Consider the following 23,327-nt stretch of genomic DNA (forward strand, 5'->3'; position numbering starts at 1 on the left):
TGTACTCGCAACGCCTCTAACCGTCAGAAATGGAAGCACATCGCCAGGAGATCTACCCTCAGAAAGGATGTTGACCCACCGAACACTCCACCATGTACCTCGTCAGCGCAACCACGACCACTCTGACAAGAGTGTCCGACTAAGAAGAGAGAATAATTGCATTCAACCAATACAATGATTTATTAACTATTATAACAGGTTGACCTGCCACCACAAGCAGCACCCGTCCACGAGTTGACGCATAGACCAGCCATCGCTCCCTTCGCACTTATTTGAGGGAAAGAGAAGACCCCGCACACAACGCCGCCGCAAGCAAAAGCTAGCCGTTATTATAATAGTCAGACAGATCGTATAATAGTAATTAGGACATTAGGTGTTTTAATGTTGGCAATAAGCTAACTGTTTTAGAATCTATAATAGAGGATTTAAAGCATGGGTGAAGACAAAAATGCTTACGCTAGTGTTTTCCATTACTGATTTCCTATACAAATAAAAGAGACGCTCTGTATTTACTTTTTTAATCAAATTAAGCTGTGGATAAGATATGAAAGTTTACAATAAATGTTTATGTAAATTATGGAATTTGGCACGTTATTATAGCTGTTTAAACTGTGAAGTCATTCATATATGTAAGCTTATTTTTCATTCACAGCCCTTTTTGTACTTGCAACATTTAATAATGCTGTGCTTTTTCAAAAACATGACAACTTTGAACTTTACAATAGAACGCGTGTTATTTCGTAAAAAGTGAGAACTGCTTTTTTTATGAAAATAAGGGACAAGAGGCTAATCTACAGGTACTTTATGACAGTTTAATAAACTTAATTAATTAGGCGGCAAATGTGAGTATTCCGATGATTAAAGTACCACAGAATCCGACTGGTAAATTTATTCTAAGATCTTGTTGGAGCCCTTCACTATCTCATAAAGTGGCTCAACGTAAATTAGCACTCCGTGAATTTAGGAGAAATCCTATTCCAAATAACTTGAATGTATTGGAGAAAAAACATTCAGAAGCAAGGTCAGCAATCTATAAAACAAGGGCACAAGACTGGCTTGAATTTTGTGATAGTATAAATGAAGCAACTACTTCATCGAGTATGTGGTGCCGAATGAGGTGGATGAAAGGATTGAAAACAGCTAGACTCTCTGGATCTGAAGAACGAAAGTTTGAGTTGTTGTGTGAACTAGCCGCTGATTATGTCATTCCATCAATACCGGTTTTCGAATTTCCAAACAAGAAGTTGGATAAATCGTTTAGTTTAGCTGAGATGAACAATTGTTTGAAGAAAAAGATACAGCCCCGGGCTGTGATGGGATTACATATTCATACATTACATATGTATGTCATCATTCATATATTACATATGTCAGTACGCTGACGATTTCTTTTTATATTCTGCGGTGTACCATGAACTCTTATTGCGATTTAATTGACAACCTAAAATGAACTGCTTTGCTATTTTGTAACACGACGTGATTAGAGTTATCTAATTTAGGTTGACGTCAAATCAACTGATTAAATCGCAATGATGTCAATAATGATATCAACTGAATCGCAAACTGATTTAGTTCGTTCATTCATTCGTACCATGAGGTGTTATTTCAACCTAAACTGGATAACTTCTTTGTCAAAGTGACCGATTCGAAAAAAGTTGCTACTTCCTCTGAGGAAAGTGAATCTTGTTGTTAACAACTTTTAAAAAATATTGAAAACTTATGAAAGAAACATTTTATTGATTAAAGATGAGATGAGAATACTTTGTTGGACTTTTTTGTAAAACAAAGACGAGGCAGTAAGGGCCCGGGCTATAGCCTGTTTGCAAGAACGAATTAAAAAAATGTACTCTGTGGTCCTGTCAAATCAAACATCAATGGTGGTGCGTTCATAACTCGTTATTTTTACGAAAACACATAAGCAAACATTTAATTTGTAATTCAAAGAACTATATTTATTTATATTACTATTTTTTAATAAGTATAAAAAAGGGCTTAATTGTTTATAATTTGACGCAATTGCGCAATTTTAAAATGTATTTTTAGTATTTTCTACGCAAAAAAAACCGCCAAAATCATATCATTTTAGGTTTCGAAACGCAATTTTATTTCGTTCATTCTTCATAAGCGATCCAAACGCCATTCAGTAAAAGGCACTTCATGGTACGAATTTAAGTGATTCACTTTGGGTACCTAAAATGAACTGCATCGGATTCATATCGCTTATTTAAAGTTGATGGTTTGATGTATGGATTGACAGAGGGCCTCTGTTCATAGAAATATATTTGAAAGTGTATATAAAATTCAGCAAGCTTTGGATACTTTCATTATACTCCTTGATAGACTTGGTCTTAGGCTTTCAGAAACAAAATCCAAGTATTGTGTGTATAGTAGACGAAATCGTAATCCAGATATAAATTTAAGAATCAATTGCAATCAGATTAGTTATGTGGCTTCATATAAATTACTGGGTATACGGCTAGATAAATCTCTGCGTTGACATAAACACATAAAAGGGACTGTTGAAAAAGTTCAAGGATTACAAAATCTGTTTAGAAACCAGGCTGGTTCGTCTTGGGATCTACATCCGACACACCTACGATGGATAAATATAGCTATGATCAGAAGTAGGTTAGATTATGGAAGTTTTCTTTTTGATAGTAGTGCTAAAACTAATGTTTATACGCTAGATAAAATACAAAATCAATCAATGCGAATTATTGGTGCTTTTATCAAGAGCTCACTTTCCATAACCATAGCAGGACGTTCAGCTGATGGTAATTGATACGCCCTGCCCACTACAATGCAGTGCTGCTCAAGATTCTTGAAAAACCCCAAAAATTCACTGCACCACAACTGCGCACGTCATCTTGAGACATAAGATGTTAAGTCTCATTTGCCCAGAAATTTCACTAGCTACGGCGCCCTTCAGACCGACGGCTGAAATAGGCGCCGTTGTGGTACCTGGTGGCCTCCCACTTGGTTCCACTGCTGTGACAAAAAAGAGAACTTTGGCCATTAAGGTCAAATAAAACTGTTTCTCGAGCACGTTAGCCATGGAATACATAAAACCCAATGTTGCAATTCTCCTGCGTAAAAATATATAATACTAACTGATACCCGCGACTTCATCCGCGTAGATAAAAGGTTTTTAAAAATATCGAAGATTATCTCATGTCTTATTCCAGTTCCGGATCCCATTTTCGCTCCCGATCCGAATATTTTATTATTGCTATGGCAAACTAAACCTACCATTGGTATATTTATAGCTCGTTTCATCGACGTGAATTTCAGTGTTCACAAATCCCGCGGGAACCATGGATTTTTCCGGGATAAAATTTAGAGCTAATGTAAAATCGAACAATAAAATTTATTATTTAATAGAACAAGGGCAGTCGCTCTATTCCCATTTCCCAATAACTGGTATCATCAAGAAAGTCTTTTATATTATAGCAACCTTTACCATACAAACGCTATTAAGGCGCTATAGTCCTAAAAAGTAACATTTTTAAAAATCTACTTAAAATACTTCTACAAATACTACGGTTCCAATTTTTTGACATGTTTATCTTCATTTCTTTATCTAAATTATCGCTGTTTCGAAAACACGATTACGAAAAATAATCTCGATAGATTTATTTTTTGAAAAATAGTCTTTTAGTATTTGAATTGTTTATATTATCATAAAACTATGATAGCTATAAACACAAAACTTATTTTATTCGATAGTTTATTAGTATTTATAAGTTTTCATTGTGGGATTTATCAATACGCTTTGTGAATTATTTTATATTAATTTTTTTCGTAATAAACCAAACGCGACGCCTTGGTTGCATACTCGCTCAAGCCAGCAGTACGTCCGTGACCACTGTCAAGGACGGTATTGTGTTCGTGTCTCTCGGGCTCACATTACGTAAGATTTTAGCAAACAAGTAGAAGGCGGGAATCATAGTAAAAAAATAATAATGATGCGACAGCGTATTTGACATATTTAAGTAAATGTAAGTCAGAAAGTACTAAAATAAAATTTTTATTTTATTATTTTTAAATATTATTTTAATTTTTGTATATATGTACTTTAGGGAAGTTAGATAAATCCAAGATGGCCGCCGCACAATATTATGATTTCAGTAATATGGATATCGTGTCCGAGGTTCTCGAGGGTGCAGAGAACGATTTTGGGATCATTTTTGAAATCCAAGATGGCCGCCGCGCAAAATGATGATTACAAAATTTTGGGTATCGTATCCGAGGTTCTCGAAGGTGCAGAGAACGATTCTGGGATCATTTTTGAAATCCAAGATGGCCGCCGCACAAAATTATGGTCTCAGCAATATGGGTATCGTATCCGAGGTTCTCGAGGGTGCAGAGAACGATTCTGTGATAATTTTTGAAATCAAAGATGGCCGCCGCACAATATTATGATTTCAGTAATATGGATATCGTGTCCGAGGTTCTCGAGGGTGCAGAGAACGATTTTGGGATCATTTTTGAAATCCAAGATGGCCGCCGCGCAAAATTATGATTACAAAATTATGGGTATCGTATCCGAGGTTCTCGAAGGTGCAGAGAACGATTCTGGGATCATTTTTGAAATCCAAGATGGCCGCCGCACAAAATTATGATTTCAGCAATATGGATATCGTGTCCCAGGTTCTCGAGGGCGCAGAAAACGATTTAGTGATCATTTTTGAAATACAAGATGGCTGCCGCACAAAATTATGATTTCAGCAATATGGATATCGTGTCCGAGGTTCTCGAGGGTGCAGAGAACGATTGTGTGATCATATTTGAAATCCAAGATGGCCGCCGCACAAAATTATGATTTCAGCAATGTGGATATCGTGTCCGAGGTTCTCGAGGGTGCAGAGAACGATTCTGTGATCATTTTTGAATTCAAAGATGGCCGCCACTCATAATTAAGATTTCAGCAATATGCATATCGTGTCCGAGGTTCTCGAGGGTGCAGAGAACGATTTTGTGATCATTTTTGAATTCCAAGATGGCCGCCGCACAAAATTATGATTTCAGCTATATGGATATCGTGTCCGAGGTTCTCGAGGGTGCAGATAACGATTGTGTGATCATATTTGAAATCCAATATGGCCGCTGGACAAAATTATGATTTCAGCAATATGGATATCGTGGCCGAGTTTCTCGAGGGTGTAGAGAACGATTCTGTGATCATTTTTGAATTCAAAGATGGCCGCCGCTCATAATTATGATTTCAGCAATATGGATATCGTGTCCGAGGTTCTCGAGGATGCAGGGAACGATTTTGTGCTGCAAGATGGCCATCTTGGATTTCAAAAATGATTCCAAATTCGTTCTCTGCACCCTTGAGAACCTTGGATACGATACCCATATTGTTTAAATCATAATTTTGCGCGGCGGCCATCCTGGATTTCAAAAATGATCCCAAATTAGTTCTCTGCACCTTCGAGAATCTCGGATACGATATCCATAATGTTGAAATCATAATTTTGCGCGTCATATAACATTTCTCTCATACGTCGATAAAAAAGATTTACTTCAAAAATGCATAAAAATATTATCACAGTAATTCCGTACTGTAAGTTTTAAAAAATATTACGCGGTCCTTCTGGGTCGGCGGTCGTTGACCCGCATCGCTCGGTTCGTTCTCAGCCATTCCCGACGCCCGTGTCCATGCGTACCTATCGAATCTAACGTTCGCGCAATTTTTACCTAAAGTGTTGGGAAAACCTCGCCTTAACAATGTTTTTGATTTTCATAACACATTTATTTTGAACATTATCTAGGATCTTGTTGTAAAAGCATATACAACGCCCCACAAAAGACTTATGTTTGCTCCTGGTGTTCAAATTATGGTTATGATAGTTTCTAGACAATTCATTTATGTGCCTATGTACATAACATAACAATATCAATACGATATAGTAGAACACTACTATGTTATATTGATACAAAAATGTGCGATACCTACCAGCGCATAGTGTGTTGTGTGAGGTAAGTTTGTGGAACTCGGGCTTGCTGGATCGACATTCCTTCGTGCTTACGACTGGCATTCGAACCATTCTGGGTTCACCACCACCTCCAGGACCAGTCTCAGTTGCTCCCCATCCCGTTACCTGGAATTGCATAACATAACATTTACCAATGGGAGGCTCCTTTGCACAGGATGCCGGCTAGATTATGGGTACCACAACGGCGCCGTCTGCCGTGAAGCAATAATGTGTAAACATTATTGTGTTTCGATCTGAAGGGTGCCGTATCCAGTGAAATTACTGGGCAAACGAGACTTAACATCGTATGTCTCACTGATACGAGCGCAATTGTAGTGCCACTCAGATTTTTTTTAATTTATCAAGAATCCTGAGCGGCACTGCATTGTAATGGGCAGGGCGTATCATTTACCATCAGCTGAACGTTCCGCTCGTCTCGTCCTTTACTGTCATATAAAAAGCCCCTGACAGTAGGATAGGACAGACAGGCAAATGGACCATACTGACCTCGTAATCTCTGCCTACCTCCTGTGATACAGGTGTGATTGTATGATAGTGGTAATGCCGTAGTGGGCCTGGCACCAAACGGGCCATAACTTTGAGAAGTATGCCAATTTTCAATTCCAAACTTACCACTCCAGTTTTGCCCACAATTTGATTCAAATCTGGATTTCCCGTCCACAGACATGCTGGTTTTATATTTTCATTGAAACGTACTGTTCTGTCCAAAGTCATCACAAGAATATCATCTGAAATAACACACAAGTGTAAGGATAGTATATCAATCTCAATATTTTTACTAAGACACACCCGAAACCTTCACAGAAACAACTTAATAATTAATACTACTATTCAATAGGGATCACCCTAAAGATGGATGAAAATGCATAGAAAATGATTAAAGGCATAAAAAAGGCATTTATTTTCTAAAAATTGATTCATTTACAATTCTTTTTGATATCATTTTTAATATACTATATACCGCTTCGGAAACGAATGGCGCTCTGAGTGAGAAGAACCGGCGCAAGAAACTCTCCCAGCATTCTTTTTTTGCGCTCTTTTTAATAAAAATATACAATATTGTACTGTCATTGCTATAACTATAAAATAATAAAAATCTAGTCCCAGGCTGTCCAATCACTTAGATATTCAGCTGTGGAGTAATAGGATTTACGACAGAGCCATTTTTTTATAAAACATTTATATTTATTGTAGTGACTTGCAGAAGGACAGATAATTTGAAGACTTTTTTATAATAAAATTTCATTTGAATCTAATTACCTGCACAACGTTTCTTTGTGTTGCATTTACTGATTGATACTTACTTGCAAGATTAGACGCATTATAAGATTCATGGACGGTAGCAAAACTAAGTTTCCTTGTAACAGTGATGTCATCATCGCCCCAGTCTTCAAGATTGAACACACCAACTTTTACAACAATATCTCTCTTCGAAGTAATCGTAGCCTTCCCGTGCATGCAATGCGCAGCTATTAACAAGGTAATTGACAATACATTACGGTAATTGAGTAATTAGAGGTTTTAAAAAGCACATCGAACTGTCAGTTTGTTCTGATTTCTGAGTTATGGTCTTAAAAGAAACTATATGATAAAAGGATTCATTAAATGACCCAGTATTGTGAATAAAAATACAATAGAAGTTTTATATTATGTATGTTATTCGCGTTATCATTGTTGTCTAACGCGAAACGACCTAACAAGTAGATTGATAATACTACAACAATTTTTGTTACAGATTTTTTAGTATTAACTAATTCTGTTTCAAGTTCTAGCACTTTATTGTTTTATACTGAATAATCTATGAATGCTTCCACGGAAAAATATCAATTTAACTGGACAATATTCCATAGGATTACCTAAACGCGGTAATTCGTAAACCTTTTAAGTCGTCCTCAACAAATAAATCATTAATATTCTAAATGATATTGTGAGTTGTATCATGGATAGGTAGGTATATGACATCATATAAAATCTGAAGGCCTACAAGGCCCCCGCCCGGCTTCGCTGTAAAAGCCTTTAGGTGTATCAGCACACAGGAGGTTTTTAATCGGTTGGGAGTGTTTACACCCGAGCCTAATATGGTCCAGCAGTGGACGTCTTCCGGTTGATGAAGAAGAAGAAGTGTTTGTTATTGGTGATCTGTGTTATGAACTGTTGAACTGTCAGCAGCTGGGACGTGTAATAAATTATTTGCGAAACTATACCGGTGTTTTTCGAACCCTTAAGTCCTGACACGTAACAGTGTCAAAAAGTTTTAAATAAGACTTCATAAAGCCACAAAGAGTGAGAAAAATATTTTATAGATACCTGTAATAACATGCTGATTAGAAACTAGTGTTCCAGAGCAGATATAGCTAAGGCTGTTGGTTCTTCGTTTGTATATAGCAACTAGCCAGGGCCACTCCCCGCGCTGATAGCTATTGCCTTGATATATGAGCGGTACGTTCTCTGATGAGAGTCCACATTCTTCGTATGGCTGCTCTGTTGATAATAGCACCGGTTTTCTAGAAGTTCTGAAAATTTCAAGAGTATAAACTCGCACAATATAAAAGTAGGTTTAAGATCGTTAAGAGTTGTATATTCTTCTTCGAAGGTGTGTTTGATTTTTTGTGATTGAAGAATAACTCTTATTCTTGTGTGACACGACGTTTTTATTGCATCACTAGCTGAACCGGCAATCGTTGTTCTGCCAAATAAAATATTTTTAGTGTTCACTGTTTTTTGATAATATACACTATATCTTTATAAATTGTAGCCTATGTGTTATTCTGATGTGTAAGCTATATTATTGTAAAGTTTCATTAAAATCCGTTCAGTAGTCACTCACAAACTTTCGCATTTATAATATTAGTAGGATAAATACTTATGTAAAAAACAAGTGAACCGAAATGATAGCAAAGCATATTTTTTTTAATTTTTGGACCTAGTTTTGCAAATCATCTGTTATTGCTTATGTTTTGACATTAGAGGAAGCAAATTTAGCCACACATGGACAGCTGCAATATGCTCTAAGGTTCAAGTTCCTTTAGTCCTATCGCTTGGGCATACTGGATATGCTAGATGTTCCCAAAAGTGGCTGGATGAAACCAAAAGTTTCATGCGAATCGCGTGGCTGTGGAATTTTTTCATTATTGCGAATGATTTCTCTTGGGTTAAGTTAAAATTTTGTAGTTGATAGAGCTTTAGTCCCCGATTATAATGCTACCACTCTTATAACAAGGTAATGCACCGCTTTCAAGAAAATACGAAAAAAAATTCTAACCTAAAACGGGTAACTCACTTAAAATTGTCATAATTTGAGATTAGGTTATAATGCTTTCCCTTGCTAAGGATGCCGGCTAGGTTACGGGTACCACAACAGCACCTATTTCTGTCGTCTTTTCTTCTTCGGTCTGAATGGTGCCGTAACTAGTAAAATTACTGGGCAAATATGACTTCACATCTTATGTGTCAAGGTCACGAGCGCAATTATAGTGCCGATCAGAACTTTTGGGGTTTTTCAAGAATCTTGCGTGGCACCGCATTGTAATGGGCAGGGCCTATCAATTACTATCAGCCGAATGTCCTGCTTTATTTATTAAAAAAAAATGTATAACAAAATACTTACTGAGGAGCTTCAGTCGTCGTTGTTTGAGGACGCTGTGTGGTAATCGTCGGACGTCGGCCATCATTGACCGGGTTCTCCTGGACTACTGCTGGTATTCTATTAAATTGAGGTCTATCATTCAGATAGTCATCTGGTGCTTGATAAACTGTTTGCACTGAAGGTGGTGGTTTTGGTGGGTTTCTATTTATCTTATCGGGTTGCCGTATTGGTGGTTGAGGGTACTCGTATACCACAATTACATCACGATCTGATCCAATATTAGGAACGTACGTAATATCAAAGCCAGGTTGAGGCTGCGGTCGAGGTCTATTTTCTACTACTTCTGGTCCTGGAAAGATTTCGTTAAAATTGAATATTTTTTACTTCCAGGTCGTAGAAATTGAATTAAGAACCTCCAAAACGGCCACGATTTTAAGGGCCATGCGAATTGCTCATATCGAATTCAGTTTGTGACCCAGCGTCATGTTACTGTTGTGATGGCCCAAGAGCAAGAGTGGCTTTTTTAGGTATGGAGAAAAAGAACTGAACTCCCGTTACCGATACGAGACAAGGATATAGGATAACTGTATGACACAGATCAAACAAACCGAATTTTATTTTTGTATACATTTTTACAGTATCCGCACCCCAGTATCAGCTCGATCCATTTGACCGCGTGCAACGCAGAGCAGTTCGAATTGTCGGGGACCCAGTGCTCTGTGAACGGCTGGATCACTTGGCGTTGCGTAGAGACGTCGCTTCATTGTGTGTCTTCTACCGCATTTATCACGGGGAGTGTTCCGAAGAGCTGTTTAACCTGATTCCTGCCGCCGAATTCCACTTTCACACGACACGCCATAAGTTAGGATATCATCCCCACCATCTGGATATGTGGCGGTCCTCCACAGTGCGGTTTACAAGACGATACGACATGGGTACCTTCAAAAAAAGCGCGTACACCTTCCTTAAAGGCCGGCAAGTCTCCTGTGATTCCTCTGGTGTTGCAAGAGATTTTGGGCGGCGGTGATCACTTAACAACAGGTGACCCGTACGCTCGCTTGTCCTCCTATTCCATAAAAAAAAATCATAGCCAGTTATATACAGTACACATGTACATAATGGGTCGGGAAAAAGTATTTTTATATAGCATGTATAAATTTTTAACGTTTATGGACATTATGCGGCAAAGTTGGTTTAAGCGTTTACCATCCAGCAAATTCGATATGAAAGATGCACCTGGCTCTAGACGAAATATGTGGTCTTTTATCGCGATAGCACTAGACGACACACAGCTTTCGCCACTCAGCAAAAATTAAGAGAGTTTAGCTGGGAAGTGTTAAAGCATCCGCCACATAGCCCAGACCTTGCGACTTCAGATTTTCAATCAGTAGTCCCAACATTTCTATATATCATGTCACTACCTCAAGATGGCAAAAAGTCATTGAACATAATGACACGTATATACTATATTTAAATTATGATACAGATTGAAAAATGTCTCAAGTGTTCGTATGAAATTCAAAGAAACTTTATCTCTAGCTTGTATTGATTGTAAACTTAGATTGTAAACTAATTTATCCAGCAATGGTATGCAAAATGCCGGAAATACAAATTGATTAAGAACTGAAATATTATCACTAATATTTTATTTAAAGGACAGCAGTTTTTTTTTTAAATACTTTGTTTTGTGGAAAAGTTTTCGCAGCTACTTCACGGCCACATTATCTATGGAACTCGCTTGAATGTGAAGTCCCCTCGCGTTGCCCTTTCACCCCGTTGTGTTCGTCTTGTTGCCTCAATACGGATTGCAGTTTCATTATTTTATTAATGTACCTTACATGTCGTATTATATTCGTGTTATCACTACTTTTTTTTGAAGTATTAATTGTATCGTTTTGACTTTCTACTGTACTGTGTCGCTATAATAGTCCTGTCAGAAAAGAAAAAGATTATAATACTAATCAGCATCACAACGCAACACGTTTACATCAATCAATAATACGTACAGTTAAAATAAAACGTTGTTTATTTACTAATAATAATATTCTAGTGATGCTTGTTTTGCACACCGTAACAAAGCGACGATGTGACGTCATCTACGTCAGGTCCAGAGATAATATATCCGGGTAGTAGATATACTGAAATACACAATATTTACGTGTTGTTTCACGTCCGGCTTCCTATTGAAATACAAATTACTCGCTGGTCTATAAGTCTCCTACTTATTTTGATTTATTTGAAACGAATGAATGTGCCGGTATCCACCCTTCAATCGTTAAAACAAAAGTACAAAGGCATTTTGTGGCAGAAATAGGTGTCATGGCCATACTGCGCTGAGCTCTGTTCAAATTGAGGCGAAAACGCGCGGGACGCGGGAAGCGAGACGCGTTTTAGAGCAATTATTAGCTCGCTCGCTTAGCCTCTCACGATTACGGGACGCGTTTTAGAGCAATTAGATCGCTCGCTTAGCCGCTCACGCTTACGGGACGCGTTTTAGAGCAATTAGCTCGCTCGCTTAGCCGCTCACGCTTACGGGACGCGTTTTAGAGCAATTAGCTCGCTCGCTTAGCCGCTCACGGTTACGGGACGCGTTTTAGAGCAATTAGCTCGCTCGCTTAGCCGCTCACGGTTACGGGACGCGTTTTAGAGCAATTAGCTCGCTCGCTTAGCCGCTCACGCTTACGCGACTTTCATTTTTGGTTCGTCAGTGGAGAAACATCATCTCTCTTGATTTCGAAGATGAAGTTTTACTGTTGTTAGCAGTAGCAGAAAAAGATTCACAAGATTGGCGGTAAGTAATACATGTATGCATTATGTAATTTTAAAAAGTAGTAAAATTCTTTCGCCAATACACATAATATATGCCAGACCTCTATGATTTGCAATCATTGCGAGATCAGACAATCCCGCCGGTCGTCCCGCTCTTGTTTCGCTTCAACTTGAGCGACTACTCGCGTCAATTTGAACACGTCCTTAGTTCTACTGTTTCAAAATAACTTACCGGGATTATTTGTGAAGATTGGAGGCGGTGAGTCATACAGACCGTTAGGATCATTTCTTTTGAATAACGTATGCTGAAGGCTTATTGTTGTAATATACTGTCCCCCAGGTCGCTCTGTAAATATTACACAAAGCATTAGGTATTTTTCTTTAATACTATTGACAGTGCACACTTACGGCCGTTCCCAATATACTATCTACAGGTAGAGACAAATTACTACCTTCTACTATCAGTAATTAGCTGTCAATAATCTGAAGCTGTCCCAATATACCCGATAAGTCATTCTTACCGCCTTATATTGGGACGCGTGAATTGCAATTTCCATACAAACTTCTATCGCTGGTAGCTATACGTCGTCCCATTGACAGACAGCGTGTACGGATAAGGTGAGTTACCGTTGATAAGTTTATTGGGACAGAAAAGTCAACGATAGTTATGATTTTTATCTCGAGTAAGTGATAGAGTGAATATTGGGGACGGCCGTTACAGTTTTTCTCAGATTTTCTTCTTGGCTTACATAAATGATTACTACTGCAAATGCTTTTGGATATTTATTAGCTAGATTATGACTAGGCTATGATGAACAGGTATGTTACTACAGCAAAAGTTTTTTTTAATATTTATTAATTAGAATGTTTATTAGAACCTGTGTACACTGTACGTACTCACAATACTTAGATTCAGGTTTCTAACGTGCGTCTGTGGCACAAAAAGCAAGTAAGTAACATATTTATTTTTTATATGAAAATAAGGAACGAGACGAGTTGAACGTTCAGCTGATGGTAATTGATACGTCCTGCTCATTAAAATGCAGTGCCGCTCAGGACTCTTGGAAAAGCTCAAAAATTCTGAGCGGCACTACACCTGCGCTTGTCACCTTGAAACATAAGATTAGGTATCATTTGCCCAGTAAATAATTACTATTAGCTATAAAGCTACGGCGCCCTTCAGACAGAAACACAGTAATTCTTACACATTCTTGCTTCACGTCAGAAGTAGGTGCTGTTGTGGTTCCCATAATCTAGCCGGCATCCTGTGCAAAGGAGCCTCCCACTGGTAAATATCTATCTATCTCCAAGGAAAAAAAATTAATGTGAAGATATAGTGTGTGCACACAACAAGAACACCAAGTAAGTATAACATCTTTGTGTGTGTCGCCTTTTGATTGTGAAGATGTACTACTTATAGATATTTTACTTACTTTGTTGGAGATCTTAAAAGTAAAGTAATAATTACCAGCTAGTGCGAAGCAGAGTAAGTTGTCATTTACTGAAAGTCCTGTTAGTCGAGGCAGAGGTGAACTCACGGGAAAATTAACTCTATAGTTTATGGCAGCTCCACGTTTGAAGTTCTGTAGAGATGACAACTCATTGCCAATTAATTCAATGCTGCCAACGTAATTCTGTAACAAAATATTTTTTTACACATTTATTCGAAAAGAGATCTTTAATTAAATAATCTATAATTAAATTAATTTTTTCTAGCTCTCGAGATGAAAATAAATCTACAACTGTAACGGATAGTGGTATAATGATTACGCTGTATTTCCATAACTGTTATAGTACCTATTAGTTATAGTATATTATATGCAACAGTTGTATAACAAGTGTCAAAAAACGTGAGTGGCGTGGATTACGATGTGAGCCGCTGGCAAACATAGTATTGAATGACGCCATCAGCTTCTTATTATTACCTACTATATTTGAGATTGAATTGATGGTATATGGTCACAGCAGCCCATACTGCCTTGTCACACCAGCGGATCCACAGGAGCGTTGCCGACTTTATAAAGTTCCTAAGTTATCTTTTGTCATATTTTAATTTCTTTTCGATAGGTTTCTTTATATGCTATACAGTGTTGACGGAAGACGTTATATATTTAAAAAATTTTGTTGTTTATATGGCATTCCTAGCTATATATTATGTAACTCTTACGTCTGAAATCATAAAAGTTGAATAACTGATGACAATTATTACTTATGAGTAGTGTTATTGTCCCGCTATAGCTTTTTAGCACCATTCGGATCGAAGCTATCAGAGAAAGAGAGTGCTGGATGCAGCTCGGCTTGGCGGGGCACACCCATGCCCTCTGTTTTTTTTATAAGTATATCTTTATAACCGGGTGTAGTTTACAAAAATTTACATCGTTATACAAAAATTCTCTATATCTAATATATAACATTCTCGTGTCGCGGTGTTTGTAGTTAAACTCCTCCGAACCGGCTTGACCGATTCTCATGAAATTTTGTGTTTCAAACAACATCTATTTTTCATCCCGCTAAATGTTAAGGGTAGTCCACCACTTTATTTTTTTATTTTAAGATATATTATTTATATTTTATGATACAACATTAAAAAATACATACTTACAACCATAAATTCTCAACCCTCTACGATCAACCCCTATTCTTGTATCACGAATTTTAAATTATTCTTTTCCATGTGCGGATTACATCAGATGAATAGAGTTGTAATATGGCAATCGAATACAATAATAATGCTAGTACGATGTATTTTATGTACCTACGATATATAATTTACTTTATTACTATTTTTGTTCTTACTTCATATGGCAATACAAAGTTTGCTGGGTCAGCTAGTTATAAATAAAATTTCTAATTTTATAAAGCGTGTTTTTTGTTTTTTTAAACTATAACTTATTTCCTAATTTTAAGTGTCTATAACAATTTCGGTCAAGTTGTATGTCTGCGATGATGTTCAATAATCATTTTGTTATTATTCTGTTTTCTCCTTTTCATCCTTCAGGACAAAAATTTAAGCTTCATGATCATTTCTTATTACTAGGATTTTAGAAAGCATCTTAGATTTCATATAACAACCAAAAATTCTTTGAAATATCTTCTTCTTCAATTAGGCTATGTCTCAAGATAAAATACTTCGCACTTTACAACCGTCTTTTAAAATATTACTATTTTTATTTTGTATAAATTAGTATAAAACAAAATGAAAATAGTTATATAATAAAAAGCACATGAACAAAGTGACTTCCCCTTAGTAGAGATATTAAGATATGTGTTAATGGACACATTCTTAGTTTAATCTTATAAATCAGCTCGATCCATTTGACCGCGCAGAGCAGCTGGAATTGTCAGGAACCCGGTGCTCTGTGAACGGCTGGATCATTTGGCGTGCGTAGAGACATCGCTTCATTGTGTCCTGATCCCTACCGCCGAATTCAATCCTCGCACGACACGCCACAAGTTAGGATATCTCATCCCCACCATCTGGATGTGAGGGGGTCCTCCACAGTGCGGTTTTTAAGGAGCTTTTTTCCACGTACTACAATGCTGTGGAATGAACTTACTCGTGCGGTGTTTCCGGGCCGATACGACATGGGTACCTTCAAAAAAAGCGCGTACACCTTCCTTAAAGGCCGGCAACGCTCCTGTGATTCCTCTGGTGTGCAAGAGAATGTGGGCGGCGGTGATCGCTTAACACCAGGTGACCCGTACGCTCGTTTATCCTCCTTTTCCGTAAAAAAAACCTATCTAGCAGTTTTTGTAAAAGTAGAATTACTTATTAGCCTACGTTAAGGCTAGATTGTAATGCAAGTGGGACAACATTATAATAAATATATTATTAATATGCGCCCTAGAGGAAAATAAAACTTAACAACCGAATCGAGTTTGTGACTCAAGTTCAGTGGCCTGCCGTAATGTGTTCATTGTAGAACCAGGGAACGCCCCCTCTTTGCCCAGGTTGAATATGAGTTGAAAAGTAAGCTATTGTAATTATTTTAGGGAAGAGGCTTTATTTATTTATTTATAAAGATACACTACCTATAGATCTTACACTGAACAGTGTGTTCCGGTGTGAAGGGCGCCGTAGCTAGTGAAATTACTGGGCAAATGAGAATTAGTATGTTATGTCTCAAGGTGACGAGCGCAATTGTAGTGCCGCTCAGAATTTTTGCATTTTATTAATAATCCTGAGTGGCACTGCATTATAATAGGCTGGGCGTATCAATTACCATAAGCTGAACGTCCTGCTCGCCTCATCTCTTATATAGTATGACATAAGAGTGTAGGTACCTACCTACCTAACCAAACGTATTTTATATTTTAAAAGAGCGAATTTAATATTTTAAGTAAGTGTACGGGGCTTTTGACTCGGTTTTAAATTCCTAAACATTAATTTTACGAAGTGAACATATTACATAAATTAATCATTATAGCAAAAGACGATTTACACAATGCAAATCCTAATACAAAATGTAAACTTAACATTTATTTACATGTATATTATCCAAGTTTAAAGTAACATTTTTTTATTATTATTTTAGTTAACCGTACATTTCAAGACCTTTCCAGATCTCGTTTTCAGGGGGACTCACGGTTTGGTTTTAATCCTGTGATAGGTACTCGATAAATGTCGTGATCCCGAATCGAGATCTAAATATCGCAATAAATATCAAACGTTCGCCATTCGCCATTCAAAAATGCGTGAAATAATTACATGTTAATAATATATAACATAAAAACTCTTTCACTTGGTCGTTAAAGAAACGGTCACTAGTTTAATGATAGATATATTAAAAATATCTAGGTTGAAACAAATAATATACCGTTAACCACTATAGGAATGTTCGAGAAGTTTTTAAATACCTTCATACAATCTGCATTAATTGCATAAGTCTTTAAGATTAGTCATTCAGAAAACTGATTGAGAATTGTAACAAGGACCAAGGAGGCGTAATTCGTATATAAAACCTCATTGTTATACTGTTGAAAAGATGACGTGAAAATGGAGTAATCCTATTATCCTATTATATATAATATTATAAATGTGAAAGTTTGTATGCCTGGATGTATGTTTGTACGTCTTTAACGCAAAAACTACTGAATGGATTTTGATGAAACTTTACAATAATATAGCTTACACACCAGAATAACACATAGGCTATTATTTATAAAACTATCGCGTGATTTATATATGGCAAAACAACGTTTGCCGGGTCAGCTAGTCGAAAATAAAAGAGCAAAAATAAAAATTTAACAAAAAAACAACCGACTTCCAAAACAATAGATATAATATGCACTAAAAAGTATAAAAAAATTGCGTACTTTTATACAATGTAATTAATTAATCTAATTCTAGTAATATCTAAGTTCAGATTTAAATTACTTATTTAATACTCAAGATTCGATTACATTTTTTCCCATTCTTTTCAACCGACGAATAACTCAATATCACGCCAACCGATTTAGATTATTCTTGGATTTTTTATTGGAAAGGATATACTTCAAAGGTGAGAGTTTGGTTAGGTTCCGATAATGGGATCCATGACAAAGTAACGGAACTCTTCAATTCTCAAGAGCAAATTAACGATACTCAGCCGAATCTTTTTTATGCTATCCGGATATTTGAGTCACCTACCGTAACGTCGTTATGGTCAAATAATTGTCATAGTCGAATATGATTATCAATGGAACTCCTTAACGACTTACATACATACGTAAGGGTGCAATCTGGGGCAGAATTTTTAACTCTCTGTAATCAAATTGCAATGCGCTTACATTCATTGCTGCATTGCAGTCGGTGTCGGCCAAGTTAGGTTTGTAATTACTACATACATAATAAAGTGAGGTGTGCTTGAGTGTGCGACTCAAACAACGTGAGGAGGCGACAGGCGAGAGCGGAGCGGCGGGAGGAGACCGATTCAAAAAATAACAATAATCGTAACTAGAATTAGATTAATTAATTAGACCATTAATTAATCTAATTCTAGTTACGATTATTTCTATTCATTCACATTATATCTATTATTTTGGAATAGTATTTTGAAGTCCGTTGTTTTTTGTTATTTTTTTTAATACATAATAATATTATTGCTTCCCTTTTCGGTATTTCCAGATCTAAAACATGTGAACTAGAGAAGCTAAAGAGCTGTTTCTTATATTTTTTATTAAATTTGAAAAATATTGACCACGGTTAGGAGAAAAACACTATATGGCCTATAAAAATAATAGTTATGAGTAAAAGGAAATTCATTTGAAGGTAACATTTTCAAAACAAAAACATATCGAGATATGTATCTATATCATCATACAAAACAACCATTTTTTATTTGTTTGTTTTAATATTAATGTTGTCCTTTTCTGCAGTTAATATGGTCTGTTAATTAATTTTGCAATTTCAATGGATAGGCATGTAGCGAATAACGCAGTGGCACTGGTAGTACTTTAAAATATGTGCATCAATGAGAAAATAAGCTTGGAGCTATATATATATATATATATATATATATGTATATTCGATATGTATATATATATATATATATATATATATATATATATATATATATATATATATATATATATATACATATAGAATGAATATAAATTGACCACAAAATCATTGATGATATTTTAGTACTTTTTGGGAGGCTCCTAAGCCACTAGCTTATGTGTAAACATTATTGTGTTTCGGTCTGAAAGGCGCCGTATCTAGTGAAATTACTGGGCAAATGAGGCTGAACATCTTATGTCTCAAGGTGACGAGCACAGTTGTAGTACTTCTCAGAATTTTTGTGTTTTTTAATAATCCTGAGCGGCACTGTATTGTAATGGGCAGTGCGTATATCATCCAGGTACCATCAGCTGAGCGCCCTGCTCTTGTCGTCCCTTATTGTCATAAAAAAAGTACCTGGTTGAAGGAACTCCTCAATTTCTATGGATAGTATCTATTATATTTTATTTGATATTAATTCAAATTCATTTCATAATTGTTGTGTTCAACTTGGCACCAACTTCAAAATGTTGTATATTTTATTTTCCTTTTCTGTTCAACGCAACTAACTTTGAATTAAATATATGTCTGAAATTAGTGTCAAGTCTCTTGAGCCGAGTGCAAGTTGGTCAACTCCACATTCAAACCATTTCAATTCCTGTCCTCACGATGTTTTCTTTCATTTTAAAATTATCGAATAAACGTACATGAATTCACAAATCGAAAACATGTTTGTGATACAAACTTTTGTTTTTACAACCCATGATGAATTATATTATGACCCGTGCGCAAAGAATTTATAATTATGAGTCGTCTCTTTTAATACCTGTTCGTTTTTCCTTGTAACGTTAAGTGGAACGTGAAGCAAAAAACGCGGGAAACAAACATAACGTTATATGATAATAATAATCATCTAATTGCCGTTCTTGGACATATTATTTTGGCAATTTATTTTTATATTCTTGCCATCGTAAATAGATAAATATTAGTTCAAAGAAATAAAAGCAGTCGACTGTCTGCTGTAGGGTACGGTGGGGAACAGTGTTACATGGGGAGCACTGTTACAATGCAAGTATCTATGTTTCTGACATTTATTTTTATAATGTTGGTAAGTATACAGTTTTCACAACCTCATAAGCGGCTATCTTTGAACAGTTGTAATCGCTTCAGTCTGAACCGCGTTTTAGAAAGAACAAACAAACATCGAATTTATGTGATCAAAATTAGAAAAATCAGATAAAAATTTATTAATTTGTTTCTTGGTGTATTATGTAAAGGTAAGTGATGGTGATTTTCATCTATTCCCTGTATATAAAGCTTCAATTATCGTTAAGTAGATTTTTGTAAACATACCTGAAAAGACTCTATTGATATTTTTTTCGATATGTCTCACCTGGGGCACTTTGTTACGGGGCACTCTGTTATATTGTAACAATGATACCCAACTAATATAACTTGAAAAAGTAACAAAAGTAAACAAAAGAATATACCTAACACAAAGAAAAGAAATTCATTGCAAGAGAGCTGAAAATTTTCGAAAAATACTGAATTTTTTTAAAATGATGTATATAAAGTCATTCATCAAGCTATTTACGTAAAAGTGGAGAAGTTGACAGCCATTTCTTTCCTCTTGAACCAGATATGGCAACGGTATCGTTGGAAGACATATTAAGATTTTTCTTTCTCTTGAAAACGTTTTTATACTATTTTGATGTTGTAACATTGTGCCCCTTACCATGTAACAGAGTGCCCCAGATACGGGGTTCACTCTTACAATCGACTGATCTGATTAAACTGTAATTTAAGTAAAGAAGTTCCTAATAAAAGTTAGTTTTAAATAATTTTAAATGAAGAGATACTATTAAAGTTTATATGAATGCTAGTTAGAAGTTGATTAAATCGTCGCTACATTATGTTTGTTTTTTTTTTGTAACAATGTGCCCCACCTTACCCTATACTAAAGATACAAACATTAAATAAAGAATGTTTAGGCGCACCATGAGTTTTTAAATAATACATCAAATCAAATCATTTCCTTATAATCAAAATATCCAATAAATTTATTTGTTGAAACAAAATTTTTATTTAATTTTTTTAGCAACGAAAACGTAACGAAATTACATCGTATGAGGTAAATAATACAATACAAAACAATTTTATATTCATAACAACTTCTACATTCATAAGATTATAATAAGATAATAATAATAACTAATAATTATGTATAAATTACACGTGCATTAGTAGTATGCAGCTGCCAGTACTGTAGATTCCGATACACAGTCATGCAGTACTCTAGTAAAACCCTTAACCAGTGCCGGAAGAAATTTGTGTTATTTATTGAGAGGGTCGCGGACTATAGTAAAATATATCTTGTTCAATTTAACCCTCAGGAGACTCAAGATTGCACATAATCCACAAAAAACTACTTAATCACTGGTTTTCTGAAAGTCTACTGTGAAGCAACATATTTATGACAGCAAAGTGTCTTCTATTACCATCCCATTTAGATTTCTATTGGCTTAACGCAAATCGCATCCCATTCGAGAGGATATATTTGCTTAAAATCTGACAACAAATCTCGACCACTCAGCTCTGAATTCGAGCACTCGGTATCTCAAAAAATGTTTAAAAAAAAGAAACATTCTATTTATTTATGTAGCCACATGACGCATTTTGGGCCAGTTGAAAACTTGAAATGTTTACTTGAAACTTCTGAGAGGTCCGGTTTTACGTCAATCGACCTCTAATATCACATCTTTTAATTTAAGTAATGTGTGAAACATATTTTTTTTTAATTTCGTACGAGCCGATACATCAAGGGTATAAGTAATTCAAAGGATCTCCACTTATTTATTTGGAAACAAATACAGATACATCCTTAAACATAAAGTAGATATAGTAAAAATATAAATCTGGACACAAGGATGTCTCCTTAAACAGTTTCACTATATAAGTACACTTAATATTTAAATTTATACTTAAATTACTTAGTAATTAACAACCAGTTAATAAATAAATCTAACATAATGCAATTGACTCTAATAATTGTGTTCTGGCACTATGTAAGTGATGAACGACTTATTGAGAACATTTTAAATTATTGCGCGGAATCTTCATTCATTTTATAAACTAACATTATTAAGGCTTCTGATTTTAGTTTCTAAGCTCTCTACTGGCAGCGACCGCACCAAAGGACCGCACGTGATAAAACCGATGTGGGTATATTGTTATTAATGCTGTTAATATGATATTTCAAACAGAGATTTCATTTATAAAAGATATAAATACTTACAGAAGGAAGTCTTGCAGCTATTGTAAAATTTGTCCTCAATACAATAGACGTAACGGGTCCAGACAGCTGTAAGCGAATAGCTCCATAGCTTCCTCTGTTATCCGACTTATATTCAAACAATTGCGGGCACGGCGACTCTACATAATACTGTCCATCTACTAACAATAACTGTGATATCACTAAAAATATATAAAACAAAGACATTTCCTGTTCTATCATAAACTAAGCTTTTAATTGATATCTAATGGCAATATGGACGTGTTCTCAAGGCCTTCGTCTGACGTACACTGAATACGATGCTTCTTCGGTTTTTTGATATGGTAAATAATACGTTAGGTCTGCAAAAACCTGATATTAAGCTAATAAGCTTGTGAAGATGAAGTAGAGCTTTATGATCAACAGCATAAGGTTGATAAATTAATGCAGTCATAACGCAATTTTTAATAATACATGCTAATAATATTATTATTACAAGACTGATTGATGATATTGTAATAATTCCTATTCCACATCATATTATATCGCAAACAATTTACAACGCCACGCATCTTCGCATATGAGTCATATAAATATTTATGATTCAAATTCAAATATTTTTATTCATAATAGGATTTAAAATCAATTATTGAATGTCAAAAACTACCCCCCATAGGTACTACAAACGGACGCAACAAACTCAGCGGGCTTTTTTTCATTAAAAATATGGTTACAAAGTAATATTGTACAATATATATTCGAAATAGTATGCCTCAGACCTGAGAAGAACGGGCGCACGAAACTCAGCAGGTTTTTTTTTTAATTTCGCTACAATATTAATTGCAATTCTAATATTTTTATTCAAAATAGCATAAGACATCTACATACTACAAACGTACGCAACAAACTCAGCGGGCTTTTCATAAAAAATATGGTTACAAAGTAATATTGTACAATTAACCTTATTATTTAATAGCAGTCACTACATTCCCAATCTGTGGTATCATTAAGAAGAAAGTCATTTTTGGTATAGTAACCTTTACCACACAAACGTTTCTTTATAATTCTTTAGAATATCGTAACACATTTGTTTTGAACATTTTCTGGCGTCTTGTTGTAAAAGCATAAACATCGCCACATCGCCGAGTAGTAGGCATTATAAGTTTATTCCTGGTATTAACATTATGGTTATGACAGTTTCTAGCAAAGTCAATTATG

At 35.6% G+C, this 23,327-nt stretch overlaps 1 protein-coding gene across 1 annotated transcript in view; it reads right to left on the reverse strand.

Moving 5' to 3' along the window:
• LOC126967080 (serine protease gd-like) overlaps window positions 1-22,415 on the reverse strand; it is a 29,544-nt gene extending 7,129 nt beyond the window's left edge. The window contains exons 1-8 of the mRNA XM_050811459.1: window positions 22,134-22,415; window positions 13,826-13,991; window positions 12,590-12,703; window positions 9,610-9,937; window positions 8,310-8,515; window positions 7,307-7,471; window positions 6,615-6,730; window positions 5,963-6,107 (exon numbers count right to left, since the gene is read on the reverse strand). Of these exons, the coding sequence (XP_050667416.1) occupies window positions 5,963-6,107; window positions 6,615-6,730; window positions 7,307-7,471; window positions 8,310-8,515; window positions 9,610-9,937; window positions 12,590-12,703; window positions 13,826-13,991; window positions 22,134-22,352 (1,459 nt within the window). The 5' untranslated portion in view covers window positions 22,353-22,415. The remainder of the gene's footprint in view (window positions 1-5,962; window positions 6,108-6,614; window positions 6,731-7,306; window positions 7,472-8,309; window positions 8,516-9,609; window positions 9,938-12,589; window positions 12,704-13,825; window positions 13,992-22,133) is intronic.
• Window positions 22,416-23,327: the final 912 nt, after the last annotated feature.

The sequence above is a fragment of the Leptidea sinapis genome, chromosome 12, assembly GCF_905404315.1.
Source record: "Leptidea sinapis chromosome 12, ilLepSina1.1, whole genome shotgun sequence".
Lineage (NCBI taxonomy): Eukaryota > Metazoa > Arthropoda > Insecta > Lepidoptera > Pieridae > Leptidea > Leptidea sinapis.